This window comes from Stenella coeruleoalba (genome assembly GCF_951394435.1).
Source record: "Stenella coeruleoalba genome assembly, chromosome: 10".
Classification (NCBI taxonomy): domain Eukaryota; kingdom Metazoa; phylum Chordata; class Mammalia; order Artiodactyla; family Delphinidae; genus Stenella; species Stenella coeruleoalba.
In genome coordinates, this window is record NC_137156.1 from 56,758,331 (window position 1) to 56,784,405 (window position 26,075).

Here is a 26,075-nt window from a genome sequence, read left to right on the forward strand (position 1 = left end):
GACTTGCTCAAGGGCTCATGGTGGTCGGGGCTGGGGGTGGGGATTAAAGCTGGGAGTGTCCAGTTCTGCATCCTGCTCTCTTCCAGTACACTGGCTTCAGTTGCTGAGGCTGGCTCTGGACCAGAAGGACCAAGGCTGGGGAGCTGGGGGAAAAGTCCTCCTCTGTGTGAAAAGCCTCACAGAAAGGAGGTGGATGGGTAGAAAAAAAATCCATCCTCAAAGATGCCTCCCATCCACCCCCAGTCATGCTTCCCCTGTGCTGTCTGACATGTGAGGTGCTGTTCAAAAGCTTTTCTCACTGGAGACCACAGACACCAGTCCTGCTGGGCCAAAATGGTGGTCCAAGCATCGAGTCAGGATATTCTTAATACATGTAGGCTGGATTTTTTTCTCCTTGGAGGGCCTCAGATTTGACCGTGAGCTTGTGGCTGCTATGTCAGCAGTTTCCTCAAATGTAATATCATCACTATTATTATTATTATTTTATGAAGGAAGATGAGTGGGAGCTGATCAGAATCTTGGAAAACTTTTGCCCTTACCAGAATATTAGCCATGTGATTCATTATTTATTTTTTTTCCTCCACTGTCTTTCTAAAATCTGGGACAAAAAAGTGCAGAAGTTTGTTGATCGGGAGCAGCTGGCTTTTGTAGTGGCTGTTTCTGGAATCTCTGGAAATAGGAATGGTTTTTTTCAAACGTATGTTCTTGAAAGAAAGGTGAAATGCTCCAATGAATAGAACCTTTTGAATGAGAGTAGGATTCCTCATCCTCACTCTCCTCTCTCCCTTGCTCTGATGGGGGTTCCCTAGGGAGGCAGTAGGTGTCTCCCTCACATTTCAGGACCACATCAAGGATGAATGGGTGTGTGCGTGGTCCTTCTGTTGGAGTTACCTAGGCGGAGGGCGAGATGTAACCCCCTGGGAAGGTGACCAACAGAGTAAGGCAAACAAAGAGCCATTCACACACTGGAAGAGGTATTGAAGAGTGCACTACTTTTCCAGAATACTTCTACTCAACTGACAAGAAGTGATACACTGCTGGTGTATTCATTTATATGGCAAATATCGATGGAGCAGTTGCCATGGATGTACTAGGCTTGGTGAAAACAAATAGGGACAAACTACTGCACAAGATGCTCTTGGTCTAGAAGGGGAAACACACATGAAAACAGTAATTATAATTCACTGTGGTCACTATAATCATGGGAACATGAGGGAGTTCCCCGGAAGCACAAGGGAAGAGGCCCCCCCTGTCTGAGTTTGAGTCCTCTCCAAAGCATACCTTGAGACAAGGATTTGAGAGTAAATTTGAGAGTGCAGGGAACAAAGGTAGAGGAGTAAAGAAGTTTACAGGGAAGCCTGCCAATAGGGTGCACCATACACCTGTGTATCAGTTAGTTATTGCTATGTAACAAATCACCCCAAACTTCATGCCTCAGAAAACCCACCATTTATTCAGCTCCAGATTCTGTGGCTCATCTGTTTGGGTCTTCTGGTCTCCTGGGCTCCTTCATGGACCTGCAGCCAACTTCACGTTGGCTAGGTGTCTCTGTTGGGGGTCCAAAATCTAGAACACAGTGCACAAGGCCTCATGAGACCTGTTATAGAACTGGTCTGTTTTCACTTTTTGCCACATTCTGTTAGCCAAAGCAAAGTCACAGGGCCAGCGAGATTCAAGGGATGGGGAAATAAACTGTGCTTACCGCTGGGAGGAGCTATGTGTCATAAGACAAAGGATGTGAATAGAGAAAGGCTACCAATCAGCCCATCATACCCCGCTGCTGCAGGGGATTCTGGATCTTCATCCTGCAGGGGATTCTGGATCTTCATCCTGCAGGGAAACACTAGGGAATGGTGGGAAGCACACAGCTCAAAATTATTGCCTCTGAGGGGTGAAGGGGCTGGGGTGCTTGTACACCAGCTATGGAGAGTCATTGGTTGAGCACTACTCTGGGTTTGGGTGTGCCCTTCCAGCCTGTGACAGACAGCAGCCGGGTCTGGTTCTGAAGAAAGGTCCTTAGCTACAGAGATTCAGACACTGGCAGCTGGAAGTCAGCAAGATCATTTGAAACAGTCTGAGGCGGGTGGCAAGGGCGTGGACGACGTCTTCTACACCCACTTTCTCAAAGAATCTCAGTTGATGCATTCATTCTGGAATTTCCAGCAGAAGTGTCATACTACCTTTTGACACCCAGGCTTCTTTCCACTAACTTGTGGGGAATGCTTTCTTTCCGCATTTCCAAACCCCTAACATTCTCCATTACTGTGGTAACTTGATTTCCTCTTGCATGTGTCTGCAACTTACTCTGTTTCCCCTTCTCTCCCGAGCGGCACTGTGTATCACCCACCTGCTGAAGGGCATTTGGCTGTAGTAAAAACCCATGAGCCAGGTACAGGGCTGGGAGCTTTGTTCCTGTTTTCCTGAGGATAGCAGCAATGGCAGGTGAGGGAAGTGTCCACGGCACATCTCAGGCAGAGAGGATCAGGCCTCTGCCCGCTCCATCATCCCAGGAGGGACCTGGGTGGAGCTGGGCCAAGCAGCTGTGCTGCTTTGCAGCCCTGGCTCCAGCCCAGCCCCAGGAGGAGCACAGACAGCGACTCCACTGTCCTACACAGTAACTCAGGCGGGGTGGAAAGAAGCCCAGCTCGAAGCTTCTTCATGGTTGGTGGTTCTCATGGATAGCATAGCATTTCAGATGCAGAACAAGAAGCTGATAGGCAGGGATTTGAGTCACTTTTCTGAGGTCAGAAAGAAAGCTCAGTAGCAGTGGCAGGAAAGAAAACCTGCTGGGAGGTTCCTGAGGCCAAGTCCAGTGTTCTAGCCATTAGACCTGTGGCCTCTGTCTTTAAATAGCCTGTTTCTTGCTCCCACTCTGACGCGCTGCTAACTAGTTGGAATGACTTTGGGGAATACCTTCCTATCTCTAGGAGGATCTGATTTGTAGTTTTCTAAAGGGTGGACCAGCCTTGGTGTGAGGCCCTACCACACATGAGCAGCAGAGATCCATCCCAATGAATATTGGGTATCAGGGACAGCCCTCCCCCTGCTGAGCAGACACTAACCAAGATTTTCCATCTGGATGGTAAGAGGATGGGGAATCTGTAGAGGAGCCTTGAAGACAGAGCTGAGGGGTAACCATGGCAACCATAGAAGAGGCTGGGACCATGCTCACAGCTCCCTCCCCAGCCACCCAGGAAGGCTGGATCTACCTCACAGGTGTACCTAAGAAAATAGTATTTGCTAATATTTTCCTTGGCTTCCAAATAGATCCAACCATCAGAGGTTTTATGCGTAAGCATCTTTCCAGCAGGGCCAAAATGATATGGCTATCGTTTTCCTTCTCACTGGACATTCAACCTAAGAAAAGGATTTACCAAAAGAATGTAGCAAATGGATCCTTTACTTCTCTCAGATCAAGAGCAAACGGAGCCACATGCTGTTGGGGTTTTTTTGTTTTGTTTTTTTTTGCTAAGATTTTTGCAGTTTATTCTGTGTGACTGTGGTGTTGGTCTCTTGCCACAAATGCTAGACGCACCCATCCTGGGGCAGACTTACTGGAAGAAAAGCCAAATTCCAAAGATGCACAGTTGTTTTGTTTTCTGAAGTAAATCTTCCCCCAAACATATTTTTCTTGGACATGCCCTCTTATTAGCATCTCTCCCAAATTTGTTTACAGCCACCTGATATAACCTCAGGCAAATCAGAAAGTGGCCCTGCTTCTCTTGGTAGGTGGAAAACCAAAGACCACTTTGGCTTTCTCCCCAGAGGTCACTGCCCCTCCTCCCAGGGCCAAGGTGACAGGCTTAGGTAGAACATGAGCTGCCCAAAAATCACCTCATTGCAATTGCCATGAGAGGGAAGGTACTAGGTAAAGAACTTCTAGATTTTATGAGGCTTCCTCCCTGACTCCATTCCAGGTGATCTTGATCCAAAAATGATGAGGCTGGGTGGAGGCTGTTGGTGCCGCGCCCAGATCATTTTATGGTACAGGTGCCCCGTTCCCAGCTGCCATTAAGTGTCCCCTGCCAAGGCTCACAGCTGCCCTTCCTCTTATCTTGAGAAGGGCCCTTGCCTCATGGAAGTCGCCTTGCCTGAGAGGTTACACCCATCCTGGGCAGCCCTCTCCAATGACTGCTGATTTAAGGTACAAAAAGCCAGCCTCTTGCCTCAAGTGCCAGTAACTCTATGCTGTGTTTTGTGCTCCAGAGCCCCCTGTGAATCAGGCCAAGGCTAGACTGTACCCAAGACCACCTTGGTCTTACTTGCATAGACTCTTCCCCACTCCAGTCCTGCTTCCCGTGGCATCCCTCACAACCACCCGAATCCTTCCTTGCTGCCAGGGAACCCCACCTGAGATGCTGGAGAGCTCACACCTCACAATCTGTTCCTTCTCAGATCTCCTGGCCAGGAAGTCTGAATCTTTTTCAGAACCGTGAGTTTCAAAAGGAAACCAAATTCAACGTATTTATCAGATATGAGTGGGGGAAAACAGTTGCCAGTGGGCTTTTATCTGCCCTCTTGGAATTGGAGGGTTTTTGGATTTTTAAAAACCAGGACTGTGGAGTGATGAGTAGGAGGTCCCTTCAGGGGGTGAGTGGGACTTTGTGTCTTTTAGGAATACTTCTGGTTGCTTCTTCCCCCAGGACTTTGTTTTTAAAGAGGACTATCCAGACGCAGGGATAAGAGGAGAGGGGCCCCCTGTGAGATACAGCTTTCATTGCAAAATGTCCTCCCTGTGGGAGCCAGAGCAGATACAGTCCTCAGGGCATAAAAGTCACGTGCTGCTCAGGTGAAGTGAGCAGCCTTCCTGGCCAGGAGCGCTGGCTCTTTTTTGAGAATGTTTACTGTGATAATGAGATTTGAACAGGAGGTGAATGCCATTGTTTCAGTCCACAATTGTGTTTCTTCAAGGGAAAAAAAAGACATTTTTTAAGTTTTCATATATTTTAAAATTTATTTATTTATGGCTGCGTTGGGTCTTCATTGCTGCACGTGGGCTTTCTCTAGTTGAGGCGAGCGGGGGCTACTCTTCTCGTTGCAGTGTGCAGGCTTCTCATTGCGGTGGCTTCTCTTGTTGAGCACGGGCTCTAGGCATGTGGGCTTCAGTAGTTGTGGCACACGCGCTCAGTAGTTGTGGCTCACAGGCTCTAGAGCACAGGCTCAGTGGTTGTGGCACAGGAGCTTAGTTGCTCCACGGCATGTGGGATCTTCCCAGACCAGGGATCGAACCCGCGTCCCCTGCATTGGCAGGCAGATTCTTAACCACTGCACCACCAGGGAAATCCCAAGTTTTCATATTTTTTTTCTGGAAGAAAATTGTTCTTTGTGTGGAAGAACACGATTCATTTAACCTCCTGAGCCAAGAAGGAGAAAATTCTCATTTACGCACCTCTCTGTCCAGCTTCCCCAGGTTCGTCGATTTTAAAGATGGCTCATGGTTAGACCTGGAAGAGTAGGATTGAGATGAAGGAAACCAACAGCAGTTACAAATCTCTTATTCTACACCTTTCAGAAATGCACATCTTCCTTTTCCTCCTGATGTCGGAGGCTAAGCATGCTGTCCATCCCTCCCTTTACCTGGCCTCTCATCATCATTGGTGACTCATCAGCACTGAGTTAGTCCCTCCCTCTCACTTGCCATAGGACACAGGTTCCTAACCTGAGGATATGGGTTCATATCCTCTTGGTGGTCTGCACTTTGAATTCATGGGGTCTGTGAATTTAGATAGGAAAACAATCACAGCTTTATTTTCACTAACTTCAAAGTAAAATTTAGCATCGTAGTCAATTGTCAACGTAGACGACGAAACAGAGTAACATTAGCAGGACCTGTGACTGTCACACATAGAAATCACTGATATTTTCACATCAAGTTACAATGTTGCACATATTTCAAAATATCATTCACATTCATCTCTACTTCAAAGTTATGGTAGCTATGTGATCTACCGCCAAACCTTATTATTCAATGTTATTTTAAAAACCCATATTCATAAACCACATATTTTTAAACATAATTATCACTGTATAGCTGGGTTTTTTATAACTCTATTTTTCATTTTATGCATTTAAAAACATTTTGAAAAGGGGTCCATTCACTTCACTAGACTTCCAAGAGTATCTGGTGACAAAAACAGGTTAAAAACCCCTGTTCTAGAAGTTTTCCCTGATTTGGGGAAAAGATACATGTTGGAGAAACAAACCTTTTGCTCTGCTTACCGGAATAGACAAAAGATTTTTATTATAATATCCAGAACTGAGACTTTATTATAAGGCCTGTGTCATATTATTACACATTTTTCTCTTTTTTTAACGTGGGGTCAAACCTAGAAGCCGCTGGAGGAAGTAGTTCCCGGACCCTGTAGCTCCCAGCATCTATGATACACTGGTGATGAAATAAACATTCATTCCTTGTTTGGGTTTGTTAAAGACACGGGTAACTGTCTATCACAGCTTTGATGAGCTCAAGAAAACCAACGCTTCAGGCCCAAAGCAGAGAAACTGGGTATCGTGGTGAATGTGGTAGCCACTTTGTGCACAAATGGGCACATATGTGGTTGTTTGAAGTGCTGCATCTGGAGTGTCTATTCTTGTTTCTACCTTTGGGGACCCAGGTGGGAAGAGCCACTTTCCTCTGGCCCCTATGACTGCTCACCTCACAGGAAGAAGTTTCCAAATCAGGGAGGCTTGTAATTTCAATACGCTTTATTGTCTGTGACCATTTACATTCCCCATTTGGTTCTTGAGCTAGAAACAGGGAAAAATGATGGCCATGACAGAGTTATTTGTGGAGGGACCACAGTGGCCCTGCCGACTTGGGCTCTCTTGAGTTGTCTGGCCTGCGTCATGAAGTGCAGGTTCACTTCTTGCATTTTAAATGCATGTTGGCTGAGTTTAACGGGCGGTGTGTGTGGTGCAGGGTGGCACTGGGCCGCTGCTGGTCAGGTCATCCATTGCTGCACACCATCCCCGTCATGGCATCAGACCTCTGGGCAGCCCGCAAATTTGGGGAATTCCTCTGCCCCCCAAAGTACTCTTTGTCTTTAATCCAGTTGTTATAGTTGGTGAACCTGATTTGTTCCAGATGTTGTAAGATTTAGTGATTCCGGAAACTACTCCTCAAGTCGAGGCTGATGAGGATTTGAATTCCTCTGTTCGCTGGAAACCAGCAGTTCTTTTCACAGTTAAGCAGATGGGGCAGGAGGAGGGAGCCTAAACTTCTTGGAGGGGCAGGGAGGGCCCTCGGGCTTCTCATGTCTGCCTTGTTAGAAAGAAGGTAGCCTTTGAAGCAAATACTGATTCTATAACTAAATGAGTTATTAAATGAGCCAGAGCTGGGGCCACATTGATGCTAGCAAAATCAGTGAGGATATATAGACATTTTTTTTTTTTAAGTAACACATATTTACATGAACGATCTGAATGTTACTAAGGAAACCACTATTTTAGTTCAGATCACCTTAGTAAATACTTTTCTCTTACTTTATGAGCATAAAACCATCCAAAGGGGCTACGTGTGAGGGAGATAGAGGTATTTCTGATTTCACATAAGTGGTTTTCAAAGCAGAAATTCGCTCCCAGGAATCATTTCCCTGACCCTCTGTAAACTTTAGTTGACATGCCTTACAGAGGTGCCCCGTGATCTCTGTCTGGAGTTAATAGCCATGTGGGTCTGTTTTGCATGATTAGAAGGGATTTATAAAGCATGGCAAGATGTGAAGCACATCTCAAACTCTATGTATAATAGCCCACTGTTGGAGGAGGTTGAAACCTACACCCGTACAGATAGCATATTCTGTTTAACAGAGTATTATTGGTTTATGCAGTTTTTGAGGATATAAACAATATGAATACTAAAGCTCCTTAAAATTATAGATTTAAAACAAAAGCAGAAATTAATTAATGTAGATTGTTGCTGTTTAGATTTTTTTTAAGTGTATTTGCAAGTAGACAAATGCCCAGATAGATGGTGGTGGGAGTCTGGGACAACCTGTGTAAGTGACCCAGGGATTCAGCTGCAGCCCAGCCAGGTGACTGGGGTGTGTATCCAGGGAAACCAGTCAGGAGGAGAAGCTGAGTGCTGACAGAGCTATGTGCGTTGGGCACACCTGAGAAGCAGGTGGGTCCCTGACGTGGCACTGAGTTTTGAACAAAGCAGAATAGGTTGCAGGTTATAAAATAAGGGGATCCTGAGCTGGTCGGTATGAGGATCATCAAATGGGTTAGATCAGATGATTGTGGGGTGAGGCTGTAAACCACAGGAAGTTTCCCCTGGCCTGGGCTTTTGTGGGGCCAGCTGTACGATAACCACAGGACAAGATGAATAGTTGGGCAAAAGTAACAGCTCCTACCATTCTAGAGTATATTAAAATATAAAACAAGATTAGATTTGATTTCTTAAAAGTGTACATTTTAGGTACAATATCTTTTTTGGGCATTTCTTGGTGATTCTTTTGACCAAAAAATATGTTTTTACCAAAAAAAAAAGTGATATCTTTTTTGGTGGTCTTAGTTAATAAAATAAATTCCTAAATGTTTGCCATAATAGCTAGAACCTTCAAAATCAGGAAACTTTAATGACTTTTCATGGCAGTGAAAATTGGTATTTGGATTCTATATACTTTGATGTTTCAGTGAGTTCTATAAGAATAGGCAGTAAAACTATTAAAGTAACTAACTAACAAAGTAAAACTAACTAAAATGAGCCAGCAATACAAAAACAATTCCCATCCCTGTAGGAAGGAGGAACTTTGGAGCTTACACTGGAACATTCCGTGGGGACTGAATCCTTTGTAGTCCCTTGCTGGAACTCAAGGTTTCCTTGTCCAGAGTTCCATCGCATGAAAATTGGGGAAAGGATGGCTTCCCTAACTTATTGCAAGCTGAGAGTAAGGGACTAAGAATCTAAAAACATAGCGCATTTATCTGTTCCCCACCTTTCTTTGCTCTGTTCATAGGAGCCTGACTCTGAAAAACTACATTTCCCAGGCTCCTTTGCCAACAGACTTCCTGTTAAGTTTGGCCAATGAGAGCACCGTTGAGAGGCTGAAGGGAGGGAGAAGAAGGGTCAAGGTATTTCTCCCAACCTCACCCACTTCATGCAGCATCTCTGGTAATAACTACATCCCCTCTGTGGTCTCAGCCTCTTCTTGGCAGTCCCAGCTCTGGTCACAACCTCCCCCCTCAGTCCCTCCAGCTTCATGGATAATAGTTACTTCTAATCTCTGGTTTTCCTCATCTCCCCTTGTTTTCTCTTTTGGCTTTTCTGGCACCTTTGTTCCTAGTTCCCCGTTTTAATCTCTTCCAATGAACTACCTGGCATGGACTCTGTTTTGCTAGCTGCACCCTGACTGATACAGTGTGTTTGAATCCTGGCACTTCCATTAGGTAAACTGGTACTACCACTAATTACCCAATAAGTTCCTAAGTCACTTATATCACTTGGTACTCAATGTCATTGCAAAATAGGGAGGAGATTGCTCTATAATCAATTCTGAAGTCCTTTTCAGCTTTAAAAGACCATGAGTCTCTAAACTTTGATCTTATAAAACTGTGTGTATCACTCCACGTCTGACTCGGAGATGTTTTTATCATTTACTCCCCAGGACATGGCTTAGCCTTCATAATATTCTATGTGTACAGAATATGGTGAAGGCATTCCCAGTGGCTTCTTACCTCTAAAGGCTGATGTTGGCAGCTTTTTCCTTTGGAGACATAAAAATGTTGGGATTTTGAGAATGGGTTTATACAGTTTTGTATAGATTGCTAAGGAGTTGCCTGTGTCACAGAGGTGAGGCCTCCAGTCTGGCTCTTTGAATGCAAGTGCTTCTGTAATGAAGAATCTCAGGGGCTTTGAAGCAACTCTCAGATGCAGCAGTAGGCTTGACTGTAAAAACTCTCATCCTGTAGAGGTGAACAGAGGCTGAAGACCAATCACTGTAATGACATTCTAGGACAAAGTGGTGTCAACACTTGCGCCTTGGAGGTATTGACAGCTGCCCTCCTGGGTTGCGAAGCCAAGGACAGCCCCTTATAGAGTGCCTGCCCTGCAAAAATGGGTTCAGAAATTTGTGCTTGCTGCCATTTGTGTCTTCTCTAATTGGTCCCTAGTCATTCTCCCCAAAGTGAATTGCACTGGGGAAGCTCAGAAATATATACTCCTCAGATTCAGCAAGGGTGGTGTGCTATGTGACTTACCTTAAGGTGCACTGGTTTAGGGCAGGGACAATATTAAAAATAGTTAACAACCTGCACAGCAGGCATACCTACCTTTTAGAAGCAGTCACCAGGCATAGACAACCAGAACAGTGCCCCTGGTGCAACCCACTGGCGGTCAGCCCTGGGTTAGGGGTGTGTTCAGTCACCCATACCTATGTTTCCTGGAACCATGGGAAGAAACGGAGACTATGGCACCTGAGGTGGATCCTTGTGACGGTGGCATGAGAAGGAAAGTGAACAGGATGTGGATCACAAGGGGTGGAGTGGGGTTTCTCGAAGGCCTGGAGCCCCTTTCAGATGGTCAGAGATAACAGGATTAGCTGATCTGACCTGCCAGAAACAGGCCTTATTCACCAGGTCATAAAGCTGGCATAGGGCCCCACCACAGGCACTGTCAACACTGTCAAATCCCTTTACCCTTATGTGCTGGCCTGGCGTCCGGCTCCCAGAACTGCATCTCTCTGCCTACTCTACCCACCGGATAGCAGTCAGGTAGCAGGCCAGAGGTGCTGGGAATAGATGCTCTCCCTTTCCCACATCATCCCTCAACCAGTGACTGGAGTTGGCACATAAATTCTTCCTTCATTGCATAGATGCGACAACTCAGGACATTCCTTATGGCCTAGATCTGTGTGGTTTACCTCCTTTTTGCACCACATCACATGTAACCAATGAGGTTCCCCTGCCCAGTGTACAACTTGGGGCATCACATTTTGGTAAAAGTCAAAATTATCTTCTGGGGCAGAAAAGTACATATGTGGGACACCTTTTTTTTTAATTTTTACAATATTCATTACAGCATTTTATAAGCAAGTGAGTTTCAGGAGCTAAATATTATCAATTTTATGTCTTTAAATACTCAATTTTATTTTTACCCCAGTTTATTTTCCCTAGACCTCTATTTTGCAAGTAACATGAGCAAATCTGTGCCATTGAAACTTAATTACAGACAACCATATTATATGTTAAAAGTACAATACATAGAATTTGCTGAGAATCTAGAACAGTGCTGACCAATAGGCTTTAAACTTTTTAAACTTTCTGGTAGCCACATTGAAAAATTAAAGTGGAACTGGTGCGACAAATTTTATTTAGTGTATCAAAAATCATTTAAACATGTAATTAATACTAAAGCAGTGATTGAGTTTTTTTCTTTTTTTTTTTTGCGGTACGCGGGCTTCTCACTGTTGTGGCCTCTCCCGTTGCAGAGCACAGGCTCCAGACGCACAGGCTCAGCGGCCGTGGCTCACGGGCCTAGCCGCTCCGCAGCATGTGGGATCTTCCCGGACCAGGGCACGAACCCGTGTCCCCTGCATCGGCAGGCGGACTCTCAACCACTGCGCCACCAGGGAAGCCCTGATTGAGATTTTTAAATCCTTTTTTGTTTTATTGCACTAAGTCCTCGAAATCTGGTGTGTATTTTACACTAATTCAGACCTGCCGCATTTCCAGTGCTCAAAAGGCACATGTGACCAGTGGCTACCATATCTGACAGCACAGGTCTAGAACATACTATGTTGTCTCACTTAGTAGATGAGAGAGCTGGGGTAATTATACACCAATTCTCATCAGTCATTGTTTGAGGGCTGCTACAGGGAATGTCAGGGGCTTAATTCTTAGGCATTTAGCTGGCCTGTAGCAAAAGGTCCTCCGGCAAAAGATGGGGATGCTGGCAGATGGAATTGCAGCCTTGGAGGCTGTAGAGATAAGACGCCCAGGGACAGGAGCAGAACCACCCATACATAGCCTACTACGTTTTGCAATACCTTCACTTTGGTGCCTTGTTATTTAGTAACAAATTATTTGCAACACACCTGGCATTGGTGACTCAAGATAACTGTTAAGTTTACTGGCCTAGAGGATAAACTCAGCACTCTGACATTCAAGGTCCATGGGAATCTGGACACAGCCTACACATTCTATCAGTATTGTCCTACCCATCTTATTGCTAAGAATGTCCTTTTCCTGCCTCTTTCCATGTTATTTCTGAGTCACTTCCATCCCTTTATCTTTTGTTTACTTTTTTCTCTGCCTGGAATGTCCTTCCTATTTGTCTGTCCCCCCATTTGCTCCTCATCCTTTAAAATTTGCTCATTTTCTACATCTCTCAGGGAACTTCTTACAGCAACATCAGTCTACAGTGTTTTCTTTGCTCTGGATTTCTCTTGCCTCTTATACTGCACCTGTTCTTTTGGCGTGACTTGTCTTATCAGCTTCATGGTGCATCTCCTTCACATAATAATTTATTTGGTGCCTTGTGCTCATATTCCTCATAGGAAGACATCCGATGAACAACTGTGGTTTTATGTGGGTTTTTTCATGTTTGTAATTTTAAGCACTAAAAGTTGAAAAGCTATGATAGTTGTCAACAAAGTGCCAAGAGGGAGATTGTCCAACATAGCTGCTGAAGGCATCTGGAGTCATCCTGAATGCCTCCACCAATTTCAAGGAAAATTGTCAAGAGGAAAAATAAGCACTCACAATAGCTTTTGTAAAGAGATGACAGCACCCAGTATTCTAAATATTCTAAATGGTAAGAAGGCAACTACGATTTCATTTCTCATCCTATACCCGAATAAGTGTTATGTAACTTTTATACCGTTTAGTTGTATTTTTATGTACTTTAGGAGCAATGCCACACAGGGAGAATCGCTGGCCCAGGAGTTAGGAGGGCTGCCTGGCTCTGCCACTATCTTCTGTGTGGCCTCAGGGAAGTGGTTAATTCTGGCCTTTATCTGCAAAATGATGACTCAAATGAGTCCCCATCCAGCTGTCAAGTTCCGTTTCTGATTTTATGATGTCTGCTCATTTTTAAGACTAGGAATTGTTTATGATTTTAAATTACAGTGGCTATAATTTATGTCACTGCTTTTATGGCACATTGTTGAGGATATCTGTGATTTGTTGGATGCTGAATCCTTACTCAGGAATGTGGCCCCCGATTTTGACATTTCTCCTATGGGAGAACATGTTCTGCTTCACAGTGTCCTTTTTAATATGATTTCCATGAATGGAGAAACCAGTGTGTGTGGATGTGGGTGTGGACAATCGGTCTTAGCCAAATTTTTGTTGACAGGGCTATCATTCCATTAATTGTAGGATTCATGGTTCACTTCCTTGATAATACTTTGCGTAATATCCCCGATGGCCCTCCCCTAACCCCACTGTCCCTGCAGAATCCCTTCTTTGTCCTCTCATCGCATACAGGGTCTCGTAAGGGTCTCATAAGGATGTTTGCTTATCCCTAAGGGTCGGCAGGTAGCACATATTGACATTAACTTATGTCGCACATGTTTGTTTCCTCCACTAGACTGTGAATTCCTTGAGGGCTGGAACCTGTATCCTTGGTGCCTAAATTGAGAAGGTAGTTTTAAAAAGTGATGGATGGATAAATGATTAGAAAGAGGAAGGGAGGGAGGATGGAAGGAGGAAGGCAGGAAAGGAAAGAGTAGGTGGATTTGGCTGCCCTGTAGTATTACCCTAGTTGTCATTATCAAATATAGTTGTGGTTCATAAATATAATGTCAGTCTTAATGACAGTATAACAGGAAGTTTTGTGAACTCAAATACAGTTGACTAGAATGTGCTTGACTTAACCCCTGTCTTAGCATCCTTTACTAAGGCTAAATTTAAACTAGCAGCAAAAGAAAATAAAAGTATTATATTCTATAAAAGATAGATTATAACCACAAGTTATTTAAATAAGGTCATTGTTTATATCTTTAAGACTTAAGGAAGGTCTAAAATGATCTAATAGAAAATTATTAAACACCAATTTAGCTGCTTTAGTTTCTTTCCTTAGTATCTTCACCAAAGAATTATCTGCATAAAACTGTTTCTGTGATGGTAGAAAAGAATTTGCTTTAGTGACCTTTAATGGTTCAGCATAGGATGATTTGGTATGGAAATGTATTGCATTTACCCAATAAGGAACTTTGAATGGTATGTGTTTTTAATGTACAGTAATGAGTGAGGTCAAAGTACAGTTTCTACAGTGATCCTCAGGTACCACACGACCACTAAGATGCCCGTAGCAGCATCTGACATTTGGAGTATTGAATGAATTGGCACTAAACTTCAATATAAACCCAGCATGTTCACAAACAGCTGCTGTAAGATGTATTAGAACAGTTATATTTATTATTTTTGATAAAACATGAGCAAGATGTTTCAGCAGGCTGTATGTGTGCTGTAAGATAAACTTTATAGAAACTGTACAGTTTGTACCTTATGTTAGTGACTAATCATGCCTTTCATATAAAAGTACACCAGAGTCATTGGTGTACATAGAAATCTGACCCACTTAAGAGACTGCAGAATCAAATTAGAATTAATGGGAAAATTTCTCAGAGACTAAAATGCCTTGAAAATTAGAAAGATTGTTCTTCAGTAAATCAGAAAGCACCCGTGGAATGTTTAGCACAAAAACACTGTGCCTCATTGTTTTACTCTTTTAGCAGTCCCGTCCGAGACGTTGGTCTTCACGGAATCCTGTTTTTTTTCAGATGTCATTAAATGACATTTCTTGCCAAAGCCCTTCCTGGCTGAGCTGGAGATTATATAAGAGTTGTAGCTCAGACAGCCTTCATGATGAAGGAAGTTTGGCACCAGCTCCAGCATAGCACCTCCATGGCCTGGTGACCTTGATCAGAGTGGACTCCCCTGTGGGGGGCTCGGCATCTTCACCTGTAAATGTAAAGATTGAACTCATGATCTGTTGTGGGGAGGTCATGCATGCCATTCATTCATTCAGCAAGGGTTTGTTGAGCACCTACTGTGTGCCAGGCACCATTCTATCCCTGAGGGTTCAATGATGAGCAAAACCAGACAGAAGTCCCTGCCCCCTGGTGCCTAGATCCTAGTGGGGAGAGAGATCATCCTTAATCAAACAGCCACACAAATATGTCATGACAACCTTGGGAAATGCCATGAAGGGCTGGTGGAGCCCTGCGGCTGAAGAAGCTCATAATAGGGAGATTTATTTCACCCAGACGGGAGACCAGAAAGGGCATCCTAAGGGTGTGACAGGTGAGGGGCTGGAGAACGCAGGCAACGGTGGAGAGGGACGGGCTTTGAAGGCACAGGAGGCACTGAGTTCTAAGCTCAGCAACTTGACCACCTTATCTCCCTGCATCTCGATTTCCTCATCTGTAAAAATACAGCTGACATCAGGAACTTTTCATGCTGTCATGCTGTTGAAGGTTTCAGGACAACTTGTTTGCAAGTACCCAGCACCAGGCAAACTACATTGCATTGCATTTCTAAGAATAGCTTTGGAAGCAGAGATCTACTGTTTTGTACGTGGACTTTCAGATGTGAAGAAAGAGTGAAAACAGCTTTGAGCCTTCTTTTGTTAAAACGTCTGAGTTTGCTTTCAGCCCTGGGAGGTCCCTGGCTTCCCTTAATCATAGAGCCATGTTTGCCTTACTTGACTTTGAAAACCTGGGAATGACCTTGCTGCCTGATTAAGTGACAGAGGCTTTAGGGGCTGGCAGAAGATTAGACATCCCTGGCCTGATCCCTTGCCGTTTACACACAAGGGAAGGAGGCTGATCACATGAATGACAAAACTGGAGTGAGCAGGCAGCCCCTGCCCCATGGTCCTGGGCTTTTCTGTCTTGTCTCTCTGCTTAATATTTCATTTGGAAACTATGGATACTTTCTGAGGCTACTTGTGGGTGCTTAGGCAAATCCTTCTTGAGATAACGCAAGGCTAATGCTCTCTCATAACTCTTCAAGGCCTGAGAATTACTTCTTTAATCTTAAAAAAGCAAACAGGAGGACAGAAATAACCCATCAATTGTTTAAAATGAAAATGGCCAACAATAATAAATAATTGCCACAATAATAGGTTGAGGTCAGGGTCTTCATTTACTGGAGGCCATTCAAGAATTTGAAACTTTTCTCCAAGTTAATTTTTCACATCTTGTTTGGATCCTCAGAGCTCTTGCTTCCAAAACCAAGGCCATCAGATCTCTCATTGCACGTTATTCTTGTTGACGTGCCAGGCATGCAGGAAAGTGAGGTCCTCTCTTCATGGATGGGTAATGATGATCCCCTCCCCCCAAAAAATGCATATTTCAAAGTTTTATAGCCTACTGAGATTTTGGAGAGTTCTCTTCTCTTTCATGCTGTATTAATGGTTGCAAACAACAATAAACATGTGCTTGTTAATTTAAGTGGAAAAGGAATTTATTGGAAGGATATGGGTTGGTTCAGAGCCTAGGCAGGAGGGAGAGGCAAGGCTTAGCCCAGGATGCCAACCCTGGGCTGTCAACTCCTCTGCAACCACCTCAGATGATCTCAGAGGGCCCTGGTGTCATTGGGCAGCCCTCAAAATTCGTGGCCCCAGTTGGCAGCATCCACCCCCCACACTGAGGCCACTTGACCACCCTTAGATCACGTGACTGCACTTAGTTAAGTGCCCACACTTGAATGACCAAGAGAAGGGCAGAGGGAGGGTATGCCCCTTTTCTGCTGATAGTTCTTCCACCTCTCTTGAGATTCCCCCCAAACAAAAACGTGTCAGGATGCTGAGTGGCCAAAAGTAAGAACTGTCCGTTACTCAAACCCTCATATGCTTGATGACATCTGCCACTAACTGGCTGGCCAGTCAAAGATCGGCCTCCAATGTGAATTTATTTTGTCCAAAACTCACATTCTCTAATAATCATCAGCCTCACGTGCATCTTCATCCTTGTCATCATCCTCACCACCATCATCCTCATGCCGTTGATGGTCCATTCACTCCCCTGCTCTCCTGGGCTGCCATTTCGCTCCATCTCCTCACCCTTCAAATATTCCCCTCTCCCCTTCTCCCTTCCCAGTCTTTGACGCTGCTTCTATTTCACTGCAAAGTGGAAGCAATCACAGGGGAACTTTCATTTGTTCCTGCCACCCTTCTACTGATGCATCTGGGCCATGCGCTCCACTTTCTCACTTCGTACCAGCTGAGGCCTGCCCCTCCGTTTGTTCACCAGGCCATCCAGCAGCTGTGCCCTGTCATGTCTTTATTAATTGTCCCCTGTCTAGTAGATCCTTCCTGTGATCATGTAAATATGCCATGATAATTCCCATCTGAAAAGAAAAAAACAATTCCCTTGAGCCCACTTCCCCCACCAGCTGTCAATCTTATTTCTCTGCTTTCCTTTATAGAAAAATTCCTCCAAAGAGTCAGCTTTATAGAAAAATTTCCTTTATAGAAAAATTTCTCCAAAGAGTCAGCTGTGCTTATTGTTTCCATTTCTTCTCCTCCTACCTCTCTCAGACCAACTCCGATCATCCCTGTCACTGCACTTCAGCAGTTCTTATCAAGATCACCAATGGCCTCCAGATGGCTAATTCCAGTGGCCAGTTCTAATTCCTCATGTTAGATTACCACATTTTGACGAAACCGATTACTCCTTTCTTGAAGCATGTGGCTGCTTGGAGACTGTCTCTCTTGGTTTTCCTCCCATCTCCTTAGCCACTCTTTTTCAGTCTCCTTTGCTGGCTCCTTGTCATCTTTAGCTCCTAAACATGAGACCCCCTTCTCTAGTTACATGCATTCCCTAGTGATCATTTCTAGTCCACCCAAATGCATACCTCCAACCCTGACCCCTCCTTCCACTCTAGACCCTTACATCCAACCATCTCAGCATCTCTTCTTGAAAATCCAATAGGCATTTGGATTTTCTCTGCTGACCTTCTATACCCATGGTCTTTCCCATCTCAATAAGTGACCCCTCTTCCCTTCATCCAATCCATAAGCAAAATCTGTTGGCACAACCTTTGAGACATCCAGAATATGACCTCAGCTTCTACATTGTGGTCTGGGCTGCCATCTTCTTACACCTGAATTATTACAAGTACCTTCAAACCAAGCTCTCTCCTTCCCCCCCACCAACCACTCACTCCAGACAGTTCACATCACATCCAGTGAGCCTTTAACCATTGAAGTCAGGTCACACCATGCCCTGCTCAGAGGCCTGCAGGAGCTCCTGTCTCAGAGGCAAACCATGGGCCTAGGGATGGCCCACAATGCGTGGTCTGCCCACCCCTACTCCCTTCACCTTGAAGCCCATTTCCTCCCACTCTGCCCCTTACTCCTCTCCAGCCACACGGGTCTCCTTGCTGCCCTTGAATACACCAGACACAACTTTTCCTTTGCTAGTTCTCAGATATCTGGGTATCTTGCTCTCTTTCTTTCTTCCAATTTCTACTGAGAGGTCACCTCATCAGTGAAGCTTCCCTGATCGGCCTATTTAAAATTGCACCCTACTCTCCCTCCAAATCTGGTGTCCTCTATCCTTCTTACCTTTTGTAAGTTTTCTCCGTTGCTCTTATCACAATCTGACCTGTATGTTTGCTTCTTTATGTATGTGTTTTTTGTCTCCTTGAAGCTACAGGAAAGCAAGAGCTCTCTTTTGTTCACTGCTTTCTCTAGCACATAGAGTAGTGATTGGCATGTAGTAGGTGCTCAGAAATATTTGAATAAATTACTGTATGACCAAATTCCATGTATAGGTTATTAAATGTCTTATAATTTTCCAAGTTGGATGCACTAGATTTCACATGAGCCACAGGACAGCTTAGTGAGTTAGGCAACGCAGGACCATAGAACTCCCCATGCTTAGATGACGAAGCTGAGGCCCATGGGGGCTGACTGAGTGCCCCGGGACGCATGGCTAGTTACTGGACTTCCTGGGACTTGTAGTTCTGATCCCAGTAGAGTTTCCGCCCCCACTCTCAGCTATCCCCTGAAGCCTCATGTTATATCAGTGAAAGCTTCAGAACACTTATTGCTGTTCATATTTCCTTGCAGTGTTGATGACAGAACCCCGTATCTAGCTATGGGGGCTGTGAAGAATATCTCCCTAAACATCTCCATCTCCAACCTCGGGGACGATGCCTATGATGCCAACGTGTCCTTCAATGTTTCCCGGGAACTCTTCTTCATCAACATGTGGCAGAAGGTAAGAAGGACCCACATCTAGTGCATTTGCTGACTTTCATCGTACCTTGGAATATGCAGTGATTCTGCAGAGGTTATTCCTTTATGTGGAGGATCGCTTGGAATTATAATTTTTTCCTCCTGAACTTAGAAAGCATCGTTGGTAAAAGCCAAAGAAACCGTAAATGCCCACGATGCATCAGAGCCGTATCCATATCTCACACAGTTTCCCATCCCTTCTCTCTTGTGAAACCCTCTCTGCACAGTTTTATGTCTGGCCCCTTCTCTGAGATGATACAGTCATCATCTCCGGCACACGCATGTTCTAGAATATTCCCACTGTAGGTCAGTAGTTGTTGTGAAAAACCAGATAAGAAATGAGAACAGATCGCTGCTTATCATGCACGTTATCACCAATGGTGCCCTTGATGTTTTCCATTCGAGGATCATGAACATCTGCCTCTGCTTTGGCATATTGATTTAGTCCTGAGATATTTTAGTGAATTGAGGAAATTAAATTATTTCCATGAATTGAGTGAGTTTTAAAGAGCGATTTAATTTATTTGCACGATTGACGTTTAAATAGCATGACTCAGAAAGGAAAAAGGAGCTGGGATTCTCTCTAGTCCCATAATCCCCCTCAGTGAACCACTTTGGGGAAGAAAGTGTAATGGGTCTCAAACGTAGGTGGCAGGAGGAATGAGTGGACTCGGATAGACCGACTTCTACCTGATGGTTGTCTGACTGTGGGCAGCTGTTCCGATGGGAAGTTTTGCAGCTTTTCAAAGTGTTCACAGATTTGAACTGCAGCACCTTGATGTCTGTGTAAAAATGGAGCCGGAATCACTTTCCAAGGGAAACCTTGGCCCTGCCCACAGGTGAGCGCTTGGTGTGCCTTCGGGCGGTGGGCAGCCTCTGTCCAGGCACAGGTCCTGCTAGGCTCAGTTGTTTGGACAGGACTGTGCCAACCCTGCCTGGCTTAGGGGGCAGCTGGGGCATATGGAGACATCCTGAAAGGCACTTCAAGAACATCCCAAGCAGTCATGTTAGAATCTCTGATGCTCTGTAGCTTCTGGAGCTACAGGGTAGGGGAGACCACAGAGGCATTGAATGCAAGAAGGGCATGCTTTCCAGCCACTTCTACACCCTCAAAATTGTCCCTGATTTTAAGCCCAGTCCAGAGGGAGCCAAGAATCTTCAGGGTTCTATTACCTGGCTGTGCACCGAATCTCTTTTACAGAATGTCATGTCTGTGATGGGTCTTCTTGTGGGGCATAAGAGGGTGGATGGGGGGAGGGGGGTTCACTCAGGGACCAGACCTGTGGAACTCACCTTTATGGTAACTAAGAGGGTGTGACTGGTGACTGGGTCATCACATTGAATGTATTCCTGTCACTCAGGACCCATGGGAGAACTTCCTCTTTGTCTCAGAATTAGGAATAGCTGTGCTTTTCCAGAGCATTTTGGCTTGTTCATATCTGTGGACACAGTCATCCTTATAACCAGCTGAGCTTCGTTGTTTCTGTTGCCTGCTAGGAAGCTCAGAGCTTGCCCCACTCTGTTAGTACCTAGGATTTGGTGGTATAATTTATAAACTAAGTAGCCTCCTGCATCTTGCTTTACTTCCCTTCACCATGTTTTTCTTTTTGGCTTGGAGACTGTATAATATTCTATCATAGGATATAGTATGGATTGCCTATGAATTCCTACTATTGGATATTTAGATTATTTCCAATTTTATTCTCTTTTAAATAATATTATGATGAATATCTTCTACAGAGATTAGTATGAGCAAATGGTTATATCCTTAATCATAATTATTTGGGTAATGGGAAGTAGCATTTATTGACCATGTGTTATACACCACAGGTTTTACATACATTTTCCCATTCTCTCCTTACTGCATGTGATCCAGGTGCACCTGATTTATTGGAGGAATGTTCTCAGGAGAAAAGAAGTGAGGGAAGCAGGTTGGGGCAGAAAGGGCTGAGTAAGGGTGTAAAATCCAGCCTTGGTCTGGGTTGTGGGGTGGAAAGAGGTGGGGGAATGCCCTAGAGCATAAATCACTCAGCAGAACTGTCCCCCCTTGAAGTGGAAGGGGAGCACCATTTCCACCCTGTCATCATCATTGACCACTGGGGGTGGTGGTGAGTAGCCTCCCTGACATCCTGGACAAGGGGACTCTGGTCAGTCAAGGACAACGCATGTGAGAAGGACACAGGTGTGTCACTAGCTACTGTAACTGATCATGGGGCCAATGAGAGCACATTTTTATCTCTTTGGCATTGAGTCCCAGCAACCTTTAAAACCTTTGGCACAGGGGACACTAGGTTTCAATTTGGCAGAAAGTTGACAGGGTATCGGGCTCTTCAGGATGTGGTGGGCATTAGTCCAGTAAAGGTGGCAGGGCACAGAGACATTATATCATGTAGCTGCTGCAGAGGCAGGACTGGCTAGAAAAGCAGATGGGTGAGATGGACCTCAGTGTAGCAGGAGAAGGAATAATAGAGAAAAAAAATTCCCTTCCTGTGACTACAACCACAACTGCAAAGTTAAGCAACTGGGGAATATAAATGGCATCACTCAGCTCAGAGCAAGATTTTAACGGCATGCAGGTGGGTAATGAGGGAGACAGGAGAGGGCCCACCCACCATGATCCACCTACCAGAACCAACATGGGCCCTACCAAAAGGTTCTAGCACATTAAGTAAGAAAAGTATACCTCCAGATACAGAGGGAAGGCATACCTTTTAAAAGACTATTAATAGAAAACAAAAGTAAATTTTACTGAGCGTCTGCTTTTGTTTTTAGTAAAATTCAAGAAAAAAATGAACGCAGCAAATGATCAGATAGTAGAACAACAGACTGAGAAGAAAAGGGAATGGGCTGAGAGAGAAGCAAAAATAAAGGTTTTGAGTGGGATAAGGAAATATTATAATGAAACCAAGAAGGTAATGACAGAATCAAAATATGTGTTATGGGGACTTCCCTGGCGGTCCAGTGCTTAAGACTCCATGCTTCCACTGCAGGGGGCCTGTGTTAGATCCCTGGTTGGGGAACTAAGATCTTGCATGCTGCGCAGCATGGCCAAAAAGAAAAAAAATATGTGTTATGATCAGGAGAGAGCAGAATTGGCAGTACGGGAAGTTGATTCATTGTTGCAGAGGGTGTATTTGAGGAGGTCTCTGAGAATTCAGAGAAAAAGAACAGAGCAGTGGAGAAGGATGGCAGTGAAGACTAGGTATGGAAGGTGGAGGCTGGAGAATCAGCAAATAGAAACAGTTCCAGAATCACTGGAATAGAAGACATGAGTAGACAGCAAAGAAGGATCTCCGTTTTCTTGAATGGGTGCTGCAGACATCAGGCAAAAGTGTTAAGAACAGTTTAATGTTTACACATAACCTCATGACATTTCTAATTTTACAGGTATAAAAATGATACTACTCGTACCTAACAGAAAACAAAGAAAGCCATTTTCTACAGATTTCTGTAACATTAATAGCAATAATTAGAAATTATTGTTCCATGGTGAAATAAGAATTCTATACCCAACCAACTTGCCCTCCATGGTAAAGGCAAAATAAAGATATCCTTGAATATATAAGAATTTGTAAAGTCTACTAACTCTCCTGTTTTGGATTCCCCCCAAAGCAGACCCAGACACACTGGTGGTGGTGTAGGTAGTTTAGAGAGTTGTCTCCGGGGGTGGGGGTGGGGCACGGTGTGGGAGTGGTGAGTGACGAGAGACAGGAGAGTGTGCACGGAGGGGCAGGTGGTGCTGTGGGCAGTTCGGGCTCCATCCTGCTGCAGACCCTCTGAGAGACAGAGTCACCCCTCAGACTCACTGCTCTGTAGGGTAAGGAAGCTGCTGGAGGGTTTATCTACCAACTCCTGCTGCTCATCCATGGAGAATCACTCCAAAGGCATTAACTGTCTAGCCTTTGCAGCCTTCCCTGGCTGTGGGCCATACTTCCTGGGGCCAGGAAACAACTCAGGCAGAGAGTTGGGGGAGCTTTGGGCCTGGAAGGGGACTGGCCTCAAGTGACCAGCCCTACGGGTGTTTACAGGGAACACGAGCAAGGCACTGGCAGCATCTGCCACAAAAGTCATGAAAGCTTGAATAGCCGTGAAACTCTTTCTGAGAAACAGTTATAGATACAGCGTATTGTTGAATAAAAAGTGTATTAAAGCCAAATAAAAAAAGTAAGCAAAAACAATTTTTACAAATATTGAAAATATTAAGCAAATGTAAAAAAATTATTGCCTCAGTAAATATATAATTTTAAAGATTAATAAAAATAAGCCTATAATCTGTTTTACCATAAAAATTTGAGAAGAAACTTAATCTTGTCACTCCTCCTGCTTCACATTCTTCAGGATGGAGCTCAGGCTCCTCAGCTGTTCATGAGAGGCCCTTCCCAGCCTGGTCCTTCCTGCCTCCCTTCCTCCCTGGCCTCATTGTTCACCATCCCCCACATACATGCTTGAATCCATTCATACTTTATGACTGAAGCTGCCTTTACCCAGGAATACCCCAGCCCCAGTTTGTTTAATGAACTGCTCTGACCTCACATCTCAGTTCAGGGGTCACCCATGCAGGCCCCTCGCATGGCTGCACAGGTGATGTGGGTAGATGGATAGTTGGGTGGATGGGTGGAAGACTAGCTGTCCCTCTTGTCCAGAGTCACAAAGCAACTCAGCGCCCAGGCCCTGACTACAAGGTCTCCAGTCTTCTCTGTCATCACACAATTAGTGATGTATCAGTTTCTGAGACTGAACAAAAAAATATCACTTGAGATGGATTTTTCTATCTCATGCGAGGCTTCTTTCGTGGATTTGTTATTCCTTTAAGGGAAGGCTGCTTATAAGAATGTGGGCTGCACAGGGATGACTTTTCTCTCACCTACATAAAGCTAAAAGAGAGAATAAGAATGGAGAAAACATGGTTTGGAATACCACTGCATCATACAACTTTAGGGTCACGTTCACCTTGGGCTCTACGTGAGCAACACCTCAGGGTACAGTTCCGCAGAATACATGAACGGTGCCCTCTGGAGTCATTACAGCTATGTGGCACTGGAATCAAGATAAAGTTGAGTTGTCATTTCTTGCCTTGGTGCTACTTGGCACAAAGGGACTTAGCTCTTCTTGCATCCGTGGAACAGGAATGGAGTTGTTTGGACAGCAGTGATAAAGTATCCGCTAAGTGCCAGGGACTGTACCGGCTGCTAGGAGACACAAGGAGGAGTAAGCGCTGGTCCTAGCTCCCAGGGAGCTCAGAGCCTAATAGGGTGAAAGACATATCAGGCAGCATTTAAAGTACAAGATGCCAGCTGCTCTACAGAGGTGCTGAGAAGTTGCTTTGAAGGTGAAGCAAGTCGCTACTGTGACAGCTAGTCTTGGGTTGGACAGAATCCCTAGACGGATGCTAGGGGTAGATGGATGGGCGTCTGAAGAGTTGGTGTCAGCCGGTGCCAACATTGCAGACCTGGGGTTGGTGGGTGAGGTGGGCGAATTTATTTGGGAGGTGAAGTCCAGAGCTGGGCTGGAGTAAGGGTGAGATGGCAGAGGAGAGCAAAGGAGGAGGGACAAAAGGAATCCAGCGAGATGGAAAAAGGTTGCCCATGAGGGACAAAGGACCAGTACCATTCCTAGTGGCAGGGTGATGACAGGACATTTTAGGAATGCTGATGCCTGCTGTTCTGTGCTGAAGTAGCTTGTCAGGTAGGACTCTTGCACTCATGAATAACTCACATGAGCGAGAGAAACTCAAAAAAAGAGGCTGGGTTCATGAGTACATCTTTATGATATTGACTGCCGTGCACACGTGGAACACGGACATTGTAAGCTTCAAGCAGGTGCAGGAGAGCTCCCAGCTGACTTTTGGGTACAAAGGGGTCGCAGCAGTTTGCCTTGGAGTTAGGGAAGCCCACGCTGGGAAAGAAGAGAGAGGAAGGGCAGGCTCCTGACCTAGTCTTTTCTCCACAGCGTGCACTCTTGATTTGGGTCTCCCAGATGCTGACCTTGAAACAAGGAATTGAGGTCAATTCATTTATTTGAGAGGTGCAGGAAACACTGGTAAGGAAGTGAAGTGATACAGGCAGGTGAAGGCAGCTAATGAAGAGGGTGCATTTACACCAGGTACCACAGTGGGTGATGGGGCTTCATCCTGCAGGGCAACTCGGGAAACAGGACAGAACACAAGCTTCAGGGGTGAGGGAGCTGGGGATTTACACCCCCTCCCAAAGAGTCAGTGGTTGAGACCTTCTCGGGGTGTTCATTCGCCAGTACTAATGTCTTATAACGTGCATGGCCAGAGCCATCTACACGGTTCTGGAACGATGTTCTCAGGCACAGAGATCAGACCCTGGCAGCCGGAAGTAGGCTGGAGCAGCCTGAAAGGTGCAAGCCATCTGAGCAGGGCTCACCAGCACCTCTACCCTGAGCACTTCACTTTCTAGGCTTCCAGAAGGTGTAAGTTGGCCTCATAGCACTTCACTGGGATTCTGCAGGCGCACACATCACAGTCTACAGGAGTGGGGCAAGGCAGGTGTTGTAAATGGGTGAAGGGGGCTGGGTTTGGGACAGTAGGAAGCAGTGGAGACTGTGGAAAAATGGAGGATTCCAGCCTATTCCACAGAAGTCAGCCCATGCCCAGCAGCGGTCACCTGTTGCCAGATGGGAGTGAGGGCCAGTTTGCCAGACTTCCTATTTTTCAACAGAAGCCAAAAATCCACATTTTTATGTGAAATCTCATGGCATTGGCAGCTAATTAAAATATTCTCTGAACATTGTATGGGCCAAACAAAACATGTCCTCTTGACTGCATCCAGCCTGTAGGCCACCAGTCGTGACCTCCCGCTTTGCTGTTTTCCACATGTTCTAGTCCTTTTGTCTTGCCTGCCTGTTTGGCCCATGGACCTGG

The 26,075-nt window shown here is 45.1% G+C and overlaps 1 protein-coding gene across 3 annotated transcripts in view; it reads left to right on the plus strand.

Annotated features, from left to right (window-relative positions):
• ITGA9 (integrin subunit alpha 9) overlaps positions 1–26,075 on the plus strand; it is a 353,362-nt gene that overhangs the window by 200,658 nt on the left and 126,629 nt on the right. For all 3 annotated transcript variants that reach the window (XM_079933602.1, XM_079933603.1, XM_079933604.1), the window contains one exon: positions 19,022–19,172. In XM_079933602.1, the coding sequence (XP_079789728.1) occupies positions 19,022–19,172 (151 nt within the window). The remainder of the gene's footprint in view (positions 1–19,021; positions 19,173–26,075) is intronic.